The 14,999-nt window shown below is 38.3% G+C and overlaps 1 protein-coding gene across 5 annotated transcripts in view; it reads left to right on the plus strand.

Annotated features, from left to right (window-relative positions):
• The window catches only part of CMTM7 (CKLF like MARVEL transmembrane domain containing 7), a 30,789-nt gene extending 19,585 nt beyond the window's left edge, over positions 1-11,204 (plus strand). For 2 of the 5 annotated variants that reach the window (XR_015745832.1, XM_087946555.1), the window contains 2 exons: positions 1,375-1,473; positions 10,383-11,204. Coding sequence is in view for 4 of the 5 variants with exons in the window: in XM_087946555.1 (XP_087802681.1) it covers positions 1,375-1,473; positions 10,383-10,484 (201 nt within the window). In the remaining variant the exon portion in view is untranslated. Of the gene's footprint in view, positions 1-1,374; positions 1,474-8,977; positions 9,060-10,382 lie in introns of all 5 variants that reach the window. The other 3 variants (XM_087946556.1, XM_087946558.1, XM_087946557.1) reach the window with 3 other exon arrangements.
• Positions 11,205-14,999: the final 3,795 nt, after the last annotated feature.

The raw sequence follows: 14,999 nt of genomic DNA on the forward strand, positions 1-14,999 counted from the left end.
AGTTCTTTCTTTCTCAGCTTTGTCTTGTCACAGGGAAATAGAATATTTTCAAACCTCTAGTTGGGCCTTTTTATGTACCCTGAAAGCATATGCACCAAGACAAATTCCTTGTGTGCCTAATCATACTTGGCCAATAAAGAATTCATTCATTCTTTCATCCATATGACCTGGGATTTATTTTATCAATGGTTAAATAACAAAAATGGAAGTTAGAAATAGCAAAACAAAAGATTAGTGAAATAAAGAAGATGTGTTGAGAGAGAGAAGTAAATATTATGATTAATATGTTGAATATTATTCTTTTAATATTGTAGAATTAATACTGATGTAATGAATATTGCCGTAAATTTTGATTACTATTTTACAAAGATATTTGTACCCGGATGACACACTGTTCAATTTAAGATGGAATTACTATATTCAAAAATTAAAAAAGGAAATGGTTGCACTATTTAAAAAAAAGGAAATGGTTGCACTACTCCCATCCCAACCCTGCCAGAGATTGTCCACCAGTGTGACCAAAACTGTCTCTGTACCAGAGCCAATCCTGACTGAAAGGAATCCAGGAAATTTGTTTTGTCCAGGACCCCCAGAGCTGTCAAGCAATCACGTTTTCTACCACCTTCCCCAAAAAAGAGAATATGGGAAACTATAAAAATTGTCCAAGCAGATTGGTTCAAGTGATTGGTTTTTTTAAAGAAAGGACAAGCCAGAACGTCCTTAAAATGTCCTGGGAATGTTTCTTCTTGCAATGAGAATTTTTACTGCATGAACCCATCTGCTGGTCACCGTCCTGCAGCCTTTCACCAGCCAGGAGGACAAGAGTCTAATTGACTGGTGGTTGCACTAACAGTACAGAGGATCATATGGAGAATGGTCGCAGGAATTGGGTATATCTAGTTTAATGAAAAGAAGCACTAAGAGTGACATAAACAGCAGTGTTCCAACACCTAAGGAGCTGCCACAAAGACGATGAGTCAATCTATTTTCCAAAGTCCCAGAAGGCAAGGCAAGAAATAATGGATGGAAACTAATCAAAGGGGAACCCAATCTATAACTAAGGAGAAAATTCCTGACAGTGAAAACAATCAATGTAATTAAGTTGTGGATGCTCCAAAATGGAAGTTTTTAAGAAGGGATTGGACAACCATTTATTTGAAATGGTATAGGGTCTCCTGCTTGAGCAAGGGGGGTTGAACTAGCAGACTTTCAAGGTCCCTTCCAACTCTCTTATTCTGTTATGCTGTTACATGAACTCATTAGCTATACCTGGGGCTTCAGTCACGCTGAAATGTTCCTTTGATAAGCTTCTGATGTAAAGTACAAGATCTTTGTAGCTTTTCTTCTAAACTACATTATCTTTGTTTCATTTAGGAGTTTCTTCATTACCTAATAGGTACTATTCTGCTTCTTATTGCATCCATTGTGGCAGTTGCAAAAAGCTCCAATTCAGCAGGCCTGGTAGCTGGAGCGGTGAGGCTATTTGCCATTTTTTTGTTATATATAAGCAACTTTATTTATCAGACCTTAAATATACATTTCAGGGTTTTTTCCCATAATAAGCACACTAAAAGAAAAGAGTGTCCGTATATTCAAGTGTACATATTGATTGAGGATTGGGTATGTGAGATCTTTAAAAATACTGGCAAGGATATTTAACATCGCTTTTTCCCACTACTGCTATAACCCTCCATTATCAAAATCTACACTACATAATTATTAGGCAAGTTGTATTTTGGAGGATTAATTTTATTATTGAATAATAATTGTGCTCTTAATCAATCCAAAATGTTAATAAACCTCAAACCTGATTATTTAAAAAAGTGAAAGTGAGTTTTGGCTTTCTTAGGAGAATATCTATGTGTGCACAATTATTGGGTAACTATTAGTGTGAAGAATTATTATGCAACTAAATGAAAAACAAAAATTTGCCCATCACACTTATTTATTGGCATCTGTGAGAATAATAAACAACTCAAAATGTACAAATAAACATTTCTGATATTTCAAAAAAAAAAATCAATGACCAATATAGTTATCCTCTGATAAACTGAAAGACAAAAAGGACAAGTATAAAAAATGGAAAGAAGGACATATATCTAAGGTAGAATATCAGCAAACAGTCAGAATCTGCGAAGGCTCAGAATGAACAAAGACTTGCAACAAAAATCAAAGATAATTTTTAAAAAGTTTCTTTCAATATATAAATAACAAGAAAAAAAATCAATGAGTCAATCCACTAAAGAGAGAACACAGCAAGGAAATAACAGGCAGCAGAGAGAAAGCAGAGCTGCTTAACTCATTCTTTCCATTGTTCTTCATGCAAAAAGAAACTACCGTATTTGCCGGCGTATAAGACGACTTTTTTGCCCTGAAAAACATGCCTCCAAGTGGGGGGGTCGTCTTATACGCCGGCAAATACGTTGTTGTCACTCGGTGAAAGAGCAACAGGGGCGGAGCTTCGCAACTTGCGAAGCCCCTTCAAGCCCAGCCGGAGTCTCTCTTTTGGCAAGTCTCGGGGTAGGAAGAGATAGCCGGAATTACCCTCCACCCACCCACCCACCCACACAGAGAGAGAGGGGGGGGAGAGTTGGCAGCTGTCCATCCCCCACCCTTGAGTCCCGATGGCGCGCACGCAGGGGCTGCTTAAGGGAGGAGGCCTTTCACTTTCCCCGGGGGAGGGGCAGGCGCGTCACTTTCACTTGCAGGCAGCAGCGCGCCTCTCCTTTCCCACCCACCCACTCCGCCGTGCGAGCGGACCGGCCAGGCTCCAGGCTTTGCCCCCATCCCTCACCTCCTTCCACCCCTCCACCCCCGTAGCAGAAACTTCGCCGCACGTGGGGACGAGTGGAGGGGTGGGAGAGCAGCGACGCCGCTCAAAGCTGAGAAAGCGCCATCCTTGCTTTTGCGCTCGGGAAGAGTTCGTGTTTTTTGTTTTTTTTGTTTTTCTCCCAGGAATGGGATGCTGCTCGTGCGATTTTCTTTGGGAAGTTTTCTCTTCCCGGTTTCAGCCTTTGCTCGATCCCTCCCCCCGCCACCCCCAGATTCACTTCTGGAAAGGATGCTTGTGTAACTCTTTTCCTAAGTGTTGCTGGGGTGGAGGGGGGGCAGTGTGCAGCGTGAGCGAGAGGCTCCTTTCCTTTCTCCCTGAGCGCAAAACCGTCTGCCTTCTTCTCTCTTGGACGGACCGAGCAAGGCTAATAAGATAATAATAAGATAAGATCCTAAGCGCGTTGTGGAAACAGATCTGGATCTCGTTGGAGAAAGGTAGCAAATGAATGAACTGGACTTTTGGCAAGTCTCGGGGTAGGAACTCGAGGCTTTCTGGAAAGTTAGTGAGCAGGAAAATAGACATCCTTTCCGCTTTCTCCCAGCGTGGGTATTTCATTATCCCTCCCTGTAAGAAGTAACAACCACAAAGCCAAGGGAAAAAACGATGCGCAGGAAAAAGCCACAGTAGGAAGTAAAGATTTCTCCCCCCCCCAACCCTCTCTCTCTGAAATAATTAATGTCGCAATCAGTGTGGTGCACCCTTGGAGACAAATTGGTTGGGGAGGTGGAAAGATATTAAGAAACAACTCGACTGGGCGTATAAGACGAGCCCCACAACTTTTTTGCCCTGAAAAACATGCCTCCAAGTGGGGGAGTCGTCTTATACGGCGAGTATATAACAAACTCTATATTTTGAGTGGAAATGTTGGGGGCTCGTCTTATACGCCCAGTCGTCTTATACGCCGGCAAATACGGTAGCCCAACTGATCAAAAACGTAACTGTAACTAGAAATAAAAATAAAAATTAGCAAAATAATGGTAAGAGAACACCTGTCTGATCTTGATGAATATAAATCACCAGGACCTGATGGATTGCATCCAAGAGTTTTAAAGAAGTTGGCAGATTTCATCTCACAACCACTGTAACATATCTTTCAAAGATCCTGGAGCACCAGGAAACTACTGTAGCAGAGGACTGGAAAAGAGCTGATGTGGTTCTGATCATCAAAAAAAAGGGGGGGGGGGAATGGACAGACCCAGGAAACCCCAGACCAATCAGCCTAACATCTATACCTGGGAAGATACTGGAAAAAGTAATAAAAAAACAGATCTGTGAACATCTAGAAATGAGTGAAGTAATAACTAGAAATTGGCACGGGTTTGTTAAAAGTAGATCATGCCAAACCAATCTTATTTCATTCTTCAACATAGTGATTAAATTAGTTAAGCAGCGAAATGCTATAGACATAATATACTTAAACTTCAGCAAGGCATTCAACAAGCTAGACCACAACCTACCTCTTGGTAAGCTAGAAAAAAGTGGGATAGATAGCATCACCATCAAATGGATTTGTAACTAGCTGGGAAACTACTCCATGAGCAGTCCTTAATGGTAGTACGTTTGTTTATTTATTTATTTATTTATTTTTTTATTTGATTTGATTTGATTTGATTTGATTTGTCAATTGCTTACAAGAAAATAGGTATAAGTATAAACATGAGTAAGAATACAGGAAATAGGTATGAATAAATGGGGACAATAGGACAGGGATGGTAGGCACGATTGTGCACTTACACACGCCCCTTACAGACCTCTTAGGAATGGGGTGAGGTCAATAGTGGATAATTTGAGGTTAAAGGAGTGGGGGTCATTAGAGGATGTAATATCAGAGTCAGGTAGTGCATTCCATGCATTGACCATTCTGTTTCTACTTTCTGCAATCAAGTTTGGAGTGGTTTACATTGAGTTTGTATCTGTTATGTCCTCTTGTATTGTTGCGGTTGAAGCTGAAGTAGTCATTGAGTGGTGGGACATTGTAGCAGATAATTTTGTGTACCATGCTTAAGTCCAACCGTAGGCAGCGTAGTTCAAGGTTGTCCAAGTCCAAAATTTCAAGCCTGGTGATATAGGGTATTGTGTTGCAAGCAGAGGAGTATAGTACTCTTCTTGTGAAATACTTCTGGACTTGCTCAATTTTATTAATGTCCGATATACAGTGCAGATTCCAGACTGATGAGCTGTATTCAAGTATTGGTCAAGCAAAAGTTTTGTATGCTCTAGTTAGCAATTCAATATTTCTGGAGGAGAAGCTTTGTAAGATTAGATTTACAACTGTTAATGCCTTTTTGGCAATGCTGTTACAGTGAGCTCTGATGCTGAGGTCATTTGACATGAATACTCCAAGGTCCTTGACAGAATAAGGATTGTCAACGAAGTCATATCTGCCTAGCTTGTATTTGTGTACTGATTTTTTTTACCAATGTGTAGGACAACATTTGTTGGTTGAGATTTGGAGTTGGCAGTTGTTTGACCATTCAGACACATAATCAATGTCATTTTGAAGGACAGTAGCATTGTCGGTGTTGAATAGTTTTATGTCATCTGTGAAGAGGACACAGTTGCTTATAAGATGATCGCAAAGGTCATTTATATAGAGTATAAAGAGTGTGGATCCTAGAATGTTGCCTTGGGGGACACCACTGTTAGCTGGAGCAGGGTTTGATATAGCGCTCCCTATATTTACTATTTGTTGTCTGTTTGACAGAAACGTAGTAATCCACTTATGAAGGGATCCGGAAATACCATAAGAGTTTAGTTTTAACAGTAGTTTGTCATGTATCACTGAATCAAAGGCTTTGCAGAAGTCTATGTAAATTGCATCTATTGTTTTACTCTGGTCAAGTAGAATAGTCTATATGTTTTTGCAGTGTGGGAATTGTAAATTGCAGGACAATTTTTTCCTGAAACCAAATTGTTTTTTGCAGAGTAGGTTGTTTAACTCTAAGTGGAGGGTGATGACTTGGTTAATGATTGATTCCATGACTTTGCACGTGACATAACACAGTGAGATTGGTCTGCAGTTTTCAACCAGGCTGGGGTCACGTTTTCTGAAGATAGGGATGACCATAACTAAGGGCCATAACCAATTAAATATGGTATGAGCCAACAGTGTGCAGTGGCAACCCAAAAAAGCTAATGCAATCCTAAATTGCATTAACAGGGATTTAATCAAGATATATGAAGTACTAAGACCATTCTCTAAAGCCTTAGTAAGACCACACCTAGAATACTGCATCCCGCTTTGGTTACCGCACTGTAAAAAAGATGTTGAGACTCTAGAAAAAGTGCAGAGAAGAGCAGCCAGGATGATTAGGGGATTTGAGACTAAAACATATGAAGAATGGTTACAGGAACTGGATATGTCTAGTCTAGTGAAGACAAGTATCAGGTAGACATGATATCAGTGTTCCAATATTTGAGGGGCTGCCATAGAGAGGAGGGGGTCAGCCTATTTTCCAAAGCACCTGAAAGCCAGACAAGGAATAATGGGTGGAAACTGATCAAGGAGATAGTCCAACTAGAAATAAAGAAAAAATTTCTGACAGTGAAAACAATCAACCAATGGAACAGCTTGCCTTCAGAAGTTGTGGGAGCTTCATCACCGGAAGCTTTCAAGTAGAGACTGGTCTGTCAGAAATGGTGTAGGTCTCCTGCTTGGGTGGGGGGTTGGACTAGATGACCTACCACATCCCTTCCAACTCTGTTATTCTGTTATTCTTTCTTTTCAGCAACAGTCATAAGCCTTCCATTTATGGAGTCTTGTCAGTTTCTTGATCTGTTAACTATCAACGTTTTGTGCTGCAGCAACCATCCACTCCCAGACACTGTTCAGAGAGGTGTACCATTTTCCTTCACCATAAATCTCCCATTTAAGAAGGTCCCACAAGTTCTCAATAGGATTTAGGTCAGATGAAGAAGGGGGCCATGTCATTATTATTTCATCTTTAAGGCTTTTTATTGGCTGGCCACTCAGTGGAGTACTTCAATGGATGCAATAGCATTGTCCTGCATAAAAATCATGGTCCTCTTGAAAGATGGAGACTTTTTCCAGTATCACTGCTTGAAGAAAATGTCTATATGGGCGTTGATTTTGAGTCCATCTTCAACTCGAAAAAAATCCAACTAGCTCATCTTTAATAATAGCAGTCTATACCAGTGCCCCATCTTCATCTTGCTGGCATCTAAGTCGAAATGAAGCTCTGTACCCATTACTGATCCAGCCTGGGGCTCATCCATCTGGTCTATCAAGAGTCAATTCTCATCTCATCAGTCCCTAATAGCAATAGCACTTATATACTACTTCACAGTTCTTTACACCCCTCTCTAAGCAATTTACAGAGTCAGCATATTTCCCCCAACAATCTGGGCCCTCATTTTACCAACCTCAGAAGGATGGAAGACTGGGTCAACCTTGAATGTGGTGAGATTCGAACTGCCAAATTTCAGGCAGCTGGCAGAAGTAGCCTGCATTTCTGCATTCTAACCACTGCCCTATAAAACCTTTGAAAAATCTGTCTTCAAATATTTCTTGGCCCAGTCTAGCCATTTCAACTTATGTATCTTGTTCAGTGGTGTTCAGGTTTCAGCCTTCCTTACCTTGTCTCTGAACTCCTTGTACTTCTGGGTACTCTATGTAGATTGCAGCTCTGGAATATGATAGCACTGTAGGATAATGGATTCCTGGTAGCTTCACATTTGTCTCAAATATTTGGCAGTTAATGTGTGTCTTTTTTCACAACACATTTCTTGTGACCCCATTGATTTTTTGCAACAAAAGGTTTGATGGGTCTGTGATCATGCTCCAATATCTTAGCAACTTCAAGAGTGGTGCATCCCTTTGAAAGACTTTACACTTTTTGACTTTTCAGAGTCAGTTAAATTTTGGCCCATTTTGCCTAAGGAAGAGAAGCTGCCTAATAATTATGCACACCTTGATATAGGATGTTGATCTAATTTGGCCACACCCTCCCTCATTACACAAATACACATCACTTGATATGCTTATATCCACTAAGCATTTGAGTTTATACAGCTTAGTAGTGGAAAATACGCATACAAATGATGATATGATCAAAATACTCACTTGCCTAATAATTGTGCAGTCAATGTATCTCTTTATTGTGTTACTTTTACAGAAATTATAATAACTAAGCAAGCAATTATTCTAGTTATATGCTGTAGGTTGAGGAAAGTTATATTAAGTTCAGTGGAATCTGCACAAGAATTCCAAATAGATTGTTTCACATTGCTGGCTTTATACTATAGTATACAGCACATTGGGCTATAATTTTGGCCCAAATTAAATAATGGCATTCTTTAAAACTCCATTCTGTTACCAGATTCTGCAATAATGTACATGTTTCTGAAGTCATGAATATTTCAAAATTCTGAGTCACAGCTATTTATGGCTTGGTCTTTTACCTAATATTGCAGAGTGCATGCAATACTCATAAAACAGCTAAGTTGAACTCTAAACTTAATGTTTAATGAATCAGCTTGCTGAATGCATGCTAAATAATTATTGATACTAGACACATTTTAAAAACAGACGTACAACTTTTTGCTTTAGTTGTTGAGCAGCCTATTACAGGGCTCTCATGCCCTCAATTTCAATCTCATTGTAGATAATGGAAACAGATTAATAGAAACAAATTTCTCTCTTGTCTTCTCAAATTAAATCAAATCAACTTTTATTATCAGAGTACAACATGTGTACAATGAGATTGGCTGAGTCTCCCATCCCTTTTGATCATTATCTTTTCATTACAATTCATTACAATTATACTAAAATGCATTCTCCCATGCTTTACATGGAAGAAGAAAGAAAATCTGTCTTGGAAAGGTGATAGTGGACAAAACTCACTTTCCAATTACTACTGTACTTAAAATCATTTGTTACAAATTGCAAACAGTGATTTGCAAGCAGATTTCTGCTGGTTGGAATACAGGGGAGTGGGAGGACAAAAAGGTATGCATTTGACAATACATTCAGTAAATGTATATTTGGGTATTTATTACTAATCTCCGATCACGATACATTCTTTGAAATGTCAAAGACTGTTTAATATTATTTAAAATCTATAGAAACTTAATGTAAGGTATTTTTATGTATGGCTCCTTTGCTGATGCTTTTTTTAAAAATAGGTCTTCGGATTCTTAGCTACATTTATGTGCTTCCTAAGTATATGGCTCTCTTACAAAGTTTCTTGTAACACTCAGTCAGCAGGTAAGATCTCGATCAATCAGTTTGACCAACCAGCTCTGTGTTGTCCATTTTCCTTGCATTATTTAGTCCACAGACAGATCCATTACATTATTTTTTCAGACTATAATCTATTTATGTTTATTATTTAATCTGAAGAACGATGGGAAATTGATAGTGATCTGTTCCACTTATTTACTTGTTAGATATATAGAGCAAATGAAAATGACCTGTTCTTTGCTCAGGCAGCTAAGAGTAGCATGCACAATATTTTCACTTTCAATTTTATCCCTAAAACAATCTAATGGGAAATATTGAGCTAAAAGAAAATGACATTCTCTTTTCTCACTACAATTCTAGGAAGAATCTTGTGTCCAACTGTGCGAGGAAGTCATATTCAGATTTGAATTTTGTTACATATTTAAATCCATCCACTTCCATGATGATTATGTGTGACATGAATCTGGGCTTCTTAAATTCTGCTTTGGATTCTAACTATTATTCCAGTTTTGCTCTTGAAATAATATTCAATGAAGAAAGAAATTATTTGGGAATTTTACAAATATCTTCATTGATGATTTGGCCTGTATAGAGAATAGCCAGAAATACGATTATACTAACTATACTCTGGCAGTGCTATTGCAAATTGTTCTGGTCCTAAGAAATTTGTTCTTATTTCCTTCTGCTCTGTGCAGAATTCTGCAACTTATTTGTACATACAAAATTTATGAAACAAGACCGAAATAGGCCCTCTATGTTTGATGGCGGTAGAATTCACTAATTAACCATATCGCCAAGCAATGTATACTTTATTTGTTGGTTGTTCAAAACATTTGCAGTTTCTTCACTGATCTCCTTTACGTTAAGATTTTTTTGACCGTCCAGGTCAAAACGTTAAGATTTTTTATGTTAAGATTTTTTTTTCCCATCTGGCATGGAGAGTTGGGAAATATTGTCCATATTTCAGTAAGTGTTTATTATTATAGTAAGTGTTTATTAAGCCCTTAGAAAAATAATGTAAAAGGGTCAATTAAAATATGTTTACATATCAGTTGCTTTGAGCCAGGACAAGTGCTCTTAAAAAAATTTATTTTAAAAAATGATTTAATCATTTCAGGTGCAGCGTATCACTTTTCTATCACATATTTATGGGCTCATCACTCACCAGATTTTAACCCAGGCAAAATTCATATTTGGCTGGTTATCTTGTCTCCATCCCGGATTTGATGGAAGGCATCTATGCTACTCTAAAGTTTTGCTATTTGAGATATTTTGGAAACCTTAAATGTAATGATTACCATTAAAAATACAGTAAATTGATTTTAGTCTTTCCTCTCCTATTTTTAGATGCTACCATGTGAGTATTTTTCTACTTCAAAATGTGCACACCTGCTGAGGGAAGAGCTTAGAAAAACATGCATGATGGAATGGTATACTGAGATCCAGTAATCTGACTTCAGTGACTGAAAAACATTCTTACTGGACATAGAGTGCCATCTTCTGGCAGTTTTCATCTATTCCTGAGGTGACTGTACAGCAGCCTGCTTCATCTGGTCAAATTTTTGGATTCTGGGAGACAAGAAGGGCTGCAGTAAAAGATCCTGTGGGAAGGAAAGGGTCTGTCTTTTAAACAAAGAGAAATGATCCTCTTTTAATTCCAGCTGCCAATATTTCATGCATTGTAGACCATTTCTTTATGGCCTAGACCACTAAGGAGAGTCCAAATTTAAAAAAATCAAGATGGAAAATATATCCTGCATCAATCCAGCTATGACTGACAAAAGTTGGAAACATTCACCATGAACCAACAACCGCTGGATCAGAAATCATTTTCTTACCTCTCTGCATCTCATCATCTTGAAATTGTTCTTAAAATTGGTGTCTCATTTAACCTGCTTTGAATATGAGTTTGCTTTAATAAGATGGTTTAAGATGGTTCCACCCCAATTTTTTTATTATGCTACCCATAATGAATTCCATTTTTAGGGCAAACTTTTAAATATTCTTGTTCAACCATACAGCTTAAATGTTATATTCTTTTGATTTCTTTTTGGGGGGGCTTTTATTTCTCTTGCCATGTATTTTTATTATATTTCTTATAACTATATGCCTATCAATAGAAGATCCATTAAGAATGAAGAATGTTTATTAAAAATCCACTGCATTCTACTATTTCTTTTACATATTGTGATACATTACAATAATTTACACTTATTACTAACGTACATGGAAAATACAATTCTTTGTAATGATCTACAGAAGCACTATCAAATTATCTACAATGGGTAAAAATAATAATTCAATACATATTAATGGGGAGAATGAAAAATAGCTATGTTGATTTATTTTTCAATACTACTATGCATTTATAAATGAATGCTAAGGGAAATTTCTACTATACCTATTCTAAAGAAAGTAACTCTTCTACAAAATACAATTTTACCAAGGATTTTTAAAAATAATAAGAGTTTTCCCTATGCAGTCATGTCCAGTTCTGGTGAATGGTGCTCATCTCTGTTTCTTAGCCAAGGAAGCTAGTATAGTTTGAAGATTCTTCCATGGTCATATGGCCGCCATGACTATATGCTGAGGCACACAGAATGCTGTTACCTTCCCACTGAAGTGGTACTTTTTTATCTATACATATTTGCAAGCTTTCAAACTGCTAGATGTGTAGGAGGTAGGGCAAGTAATGGGAGCTCAGCCCCTCAAATGGTGCTACTGGACTATTACATGAGCGCATAAATGAGTATCCCTGGCATTAGAATGCATAGATAAATTTATTTATTTTCTTTTTCTAATGATGAAATGCTTTAGCTTTAGAATAGAACAGTATATGTGAAAGACTGGGTAAATAGAAGTCTACAATATGCTGGGAACAATTTTTCAGTAGATATTAGCTGTACAAAATAAAGAGAGCAATACATGAAAAAGAGCCACACATAAAACAACAACTGCCTGTGAGAACAGAAACAACTTTCCACTCTTCCAGCTTAAAAGGGCTTGCCCAGCCTCAAGCCTTGGAGGAAGAATTATTTAGAGAATGGTTAAAGGCAGGCAAGGTGGGGTCCATTTGAATATCCATGGGATGATATTCCAAACTTGGGTGCAGCACAACAAGGTCCCTGGGGCAGTCTTGTCCAAACCCAAGGAATTGCATCCAAAGTAAACTTGAAAACTTTATAAAGAATTAGTTCTAAGATATCTCAGCTCAAAACTTATACAGAATTTGTTAATGATATTGTAGGAAGTTAGCACCCATCCCTCTCCTAGAAAAATGAAATATTCTAGGAAATATTAAAAAGGCAGAATATTTCCCCATGAAGGAGTAGAAACTCAGAAGCAGAAACTCACCAAAGAGGCAGAAACTCAGCCCCCCCACCTTTACTAATGGACCATTACTCTGGCCTGGGCCAGCCTATTTTATATAACAAAGATTTCCAGGTAGACCTATAGGAATTGCTCAAAGCCCTTTCATTACATCATCATCCAGCAAGGCTCAACCAAGCCTGGGACTCAAGACAGCCTACAGCAGGGGTCGCCAACCTTTCGGACATCAGGGACCACCAAACTCAATTTTAAATCCCAGGGACCACTAATGTGAATTTTGACTGATGGTAGCTTGCTGATGTTGGTGGGAGAGAGAGAGAGAGTTGATCTAATCTCTCCCCCCCCATCTCCCTCTATATCTCTCTCTCACACACACACACAAAGAGGCAGGGATGGGATTCAAATTTCTTAATCGGTTTTGTGGGTGTGGCCTAATTTGTGGGTGTGGCTTGGTGGGCATGGCTTGTATGTAAATTTTATAAATATTTATGTAAATATTGAAATTTTTATTAAAAAAACAACAACTTTTACCCAAAATCAGGCAAAGCAGGCAGGCAGATTGAGTTGCTCACAGAATCACAGATTCGTTCAAAGATCTGCCATCGGCTATCTGAGTCTGCACTGACAAATAGAAGCTTCAGTCCTAAGGAAGGTTCAGCTCTGCTTAAAAGCAGAGTCGAAGATCTAAAGATTAGATAGAAAGCAAGAAATCCAATGGTTTCCTGCTTTCTAGCTAATCTAAATCTCTCCACACAGCAGGACAGCTGATGTTTGGGGGAGGGGAAGGAAAAAATAGCAATTTAGCAGGCAAGTTTGCCAGGTAAGGAGTGAGTGGGCGGGGAGGGTTCCCGCAGGCCATGTGGGTGGCTCAGCTTCGTGTTCCTGCGCAGCTTGGATTAATTGCTTTGAGGGGTTCTCTGGGAATGATATTTGTCTGTGGGCCACCAAAATTTTCTTGCGGACTACCAGTAGGCCACGGCCCACCGGTTGGGGACAACTGGCCTACAGAGTTGCCCCTGTATGGCCCCATGGGAGTCTGACAACCAATCAGAATACAAGCTCAAATTCAAATCCCAACAGAGGGTATAAAACCCAGGCACTTACAGCATCTCAGCCCTTCTTTCTTCACTCAAGGCATGTGATCCTATCCACCATTAAACCATCTTTCCAAATAGTCACCATGTTTCCAGTGTCTTTCTTCTCCATTTGGAACTGAACCCAGAAAAATATTTCTTCCAACAATATGACAAACCAGGGATCAGGAATATAGATTATTAATGTTATATCCCAAGAAGAAATTCATGCAGTATTGAATACAAAGCAGTTACATCAAGCAGAATAGCAAAGTAATTATATTCAGGATAGATCTGGCCTATGCAAGCAGCAGATATAAGCAACATTTTAAAAAATGGTAGTGTTTCTTCTGCCTATGAAATGAATTGTCTTGAAGCAGATAAATGTTACATGTCAACATTTCTTTTCTTTGGGTTGGGTCAAATTCACAATTGAGGCTTATTGGCAATGACTGAGAAAATAAAAATGTTTAAATTGCTTAGAATCACTTGCCCCTAGTGCAGAGCCAGGGAAAGAATCTGCAGACTCCCCAGAAAGAAAAGCACAGTAAAGGACAGTAGATGGCAGCAAAACACTAGATGGTTCAGATCCTGGAGAACTGGGTCAAAAGGAGAGAGAATAGCAAACTCTGTAATCTGGGCAGGTAAAAATGAATCTATTTGGGGGAGAAGGGGAGAAACCAGCAGTTAAGAATGTTATAATATCCTAATTCAATTGGGTATTGTTTAAGATACCCCAAAGTGGATGGAAAATGGAATTCATATGTGTTCTGCCAAACAAATTGAGTATAGGGGTATGCAACCTTGTACTGGAGAGATTTGAATCTGATTTTTTACCAACTGAATAAATTTTCAGCAACCTCAATCAGCATGGCCTATGGTGGAATCCTGGAAATTGGTGCCTCAGCAATTTCTGCTAATTACAGCCAGGGACATTTCTATCTTATAGCTTATTTGACACCTGACGTTTCTGTTCACCATTAAAAGCAATGAAATAGAAAGACAAAGCAGCATTGAAGAGCTTGTGCAGAACAGTGTGTTAATTATGTTGGAAAAATACAAGATCTTAACAGGTAAATAGCCTGTAGTGTAATTGTCTACCTATGGCAGCAGCATACAGTATATTGTTTTACAAACAACTCTGAGTTATTTTTAAAAACTTATTAAAATAAAATAGTTTTTAATTAACTCTATAGATTCAAGTTCAAATTAATATCAGTATTGTGGCTGGTTGTTTTAAGACTAGTTTGGTTTAGTGGTTAAAGCTACAAACCAGGCAATTAGTTCTATTCCTCCCTTAAGGCATGGAAGCAGCTGGGTTGTTTTTGGGCCAGTCACCCTTAGCCCATGACAGCAGACTTGGGCAACTAGCCAATAGGTCAATTCCCATTACAATCAAGGATATGATTTTAAAAAATCCATGCTAAGAAGAAAAAAATGTGGCTAGTTGTTTATTCTCAATATTTTTAAAGCAATTCTTTCTGTAGGTTGGAATGATTGTAGGAACTTATGTAGAAAGAAGCATTTTAAGGAATCCAACATTTCTTGCTTTGGGGTTGCA

This window comes from Notechis scutatus, chromosome Z (assembly GCF_049901735.1).
Source record: "Notechis scutatus isolate UNSWTSFEM ecotype Mainland chromosome Z, rNotScu1.2, whole genome shotgun sequence".
NCBI classification, from domain to species: domain Eukaryota; kingdom Metazoa; phylum Chordata; class Lepidosauria; order Squamata; family Elapidae; genus Notechis; species Notechis scutatus.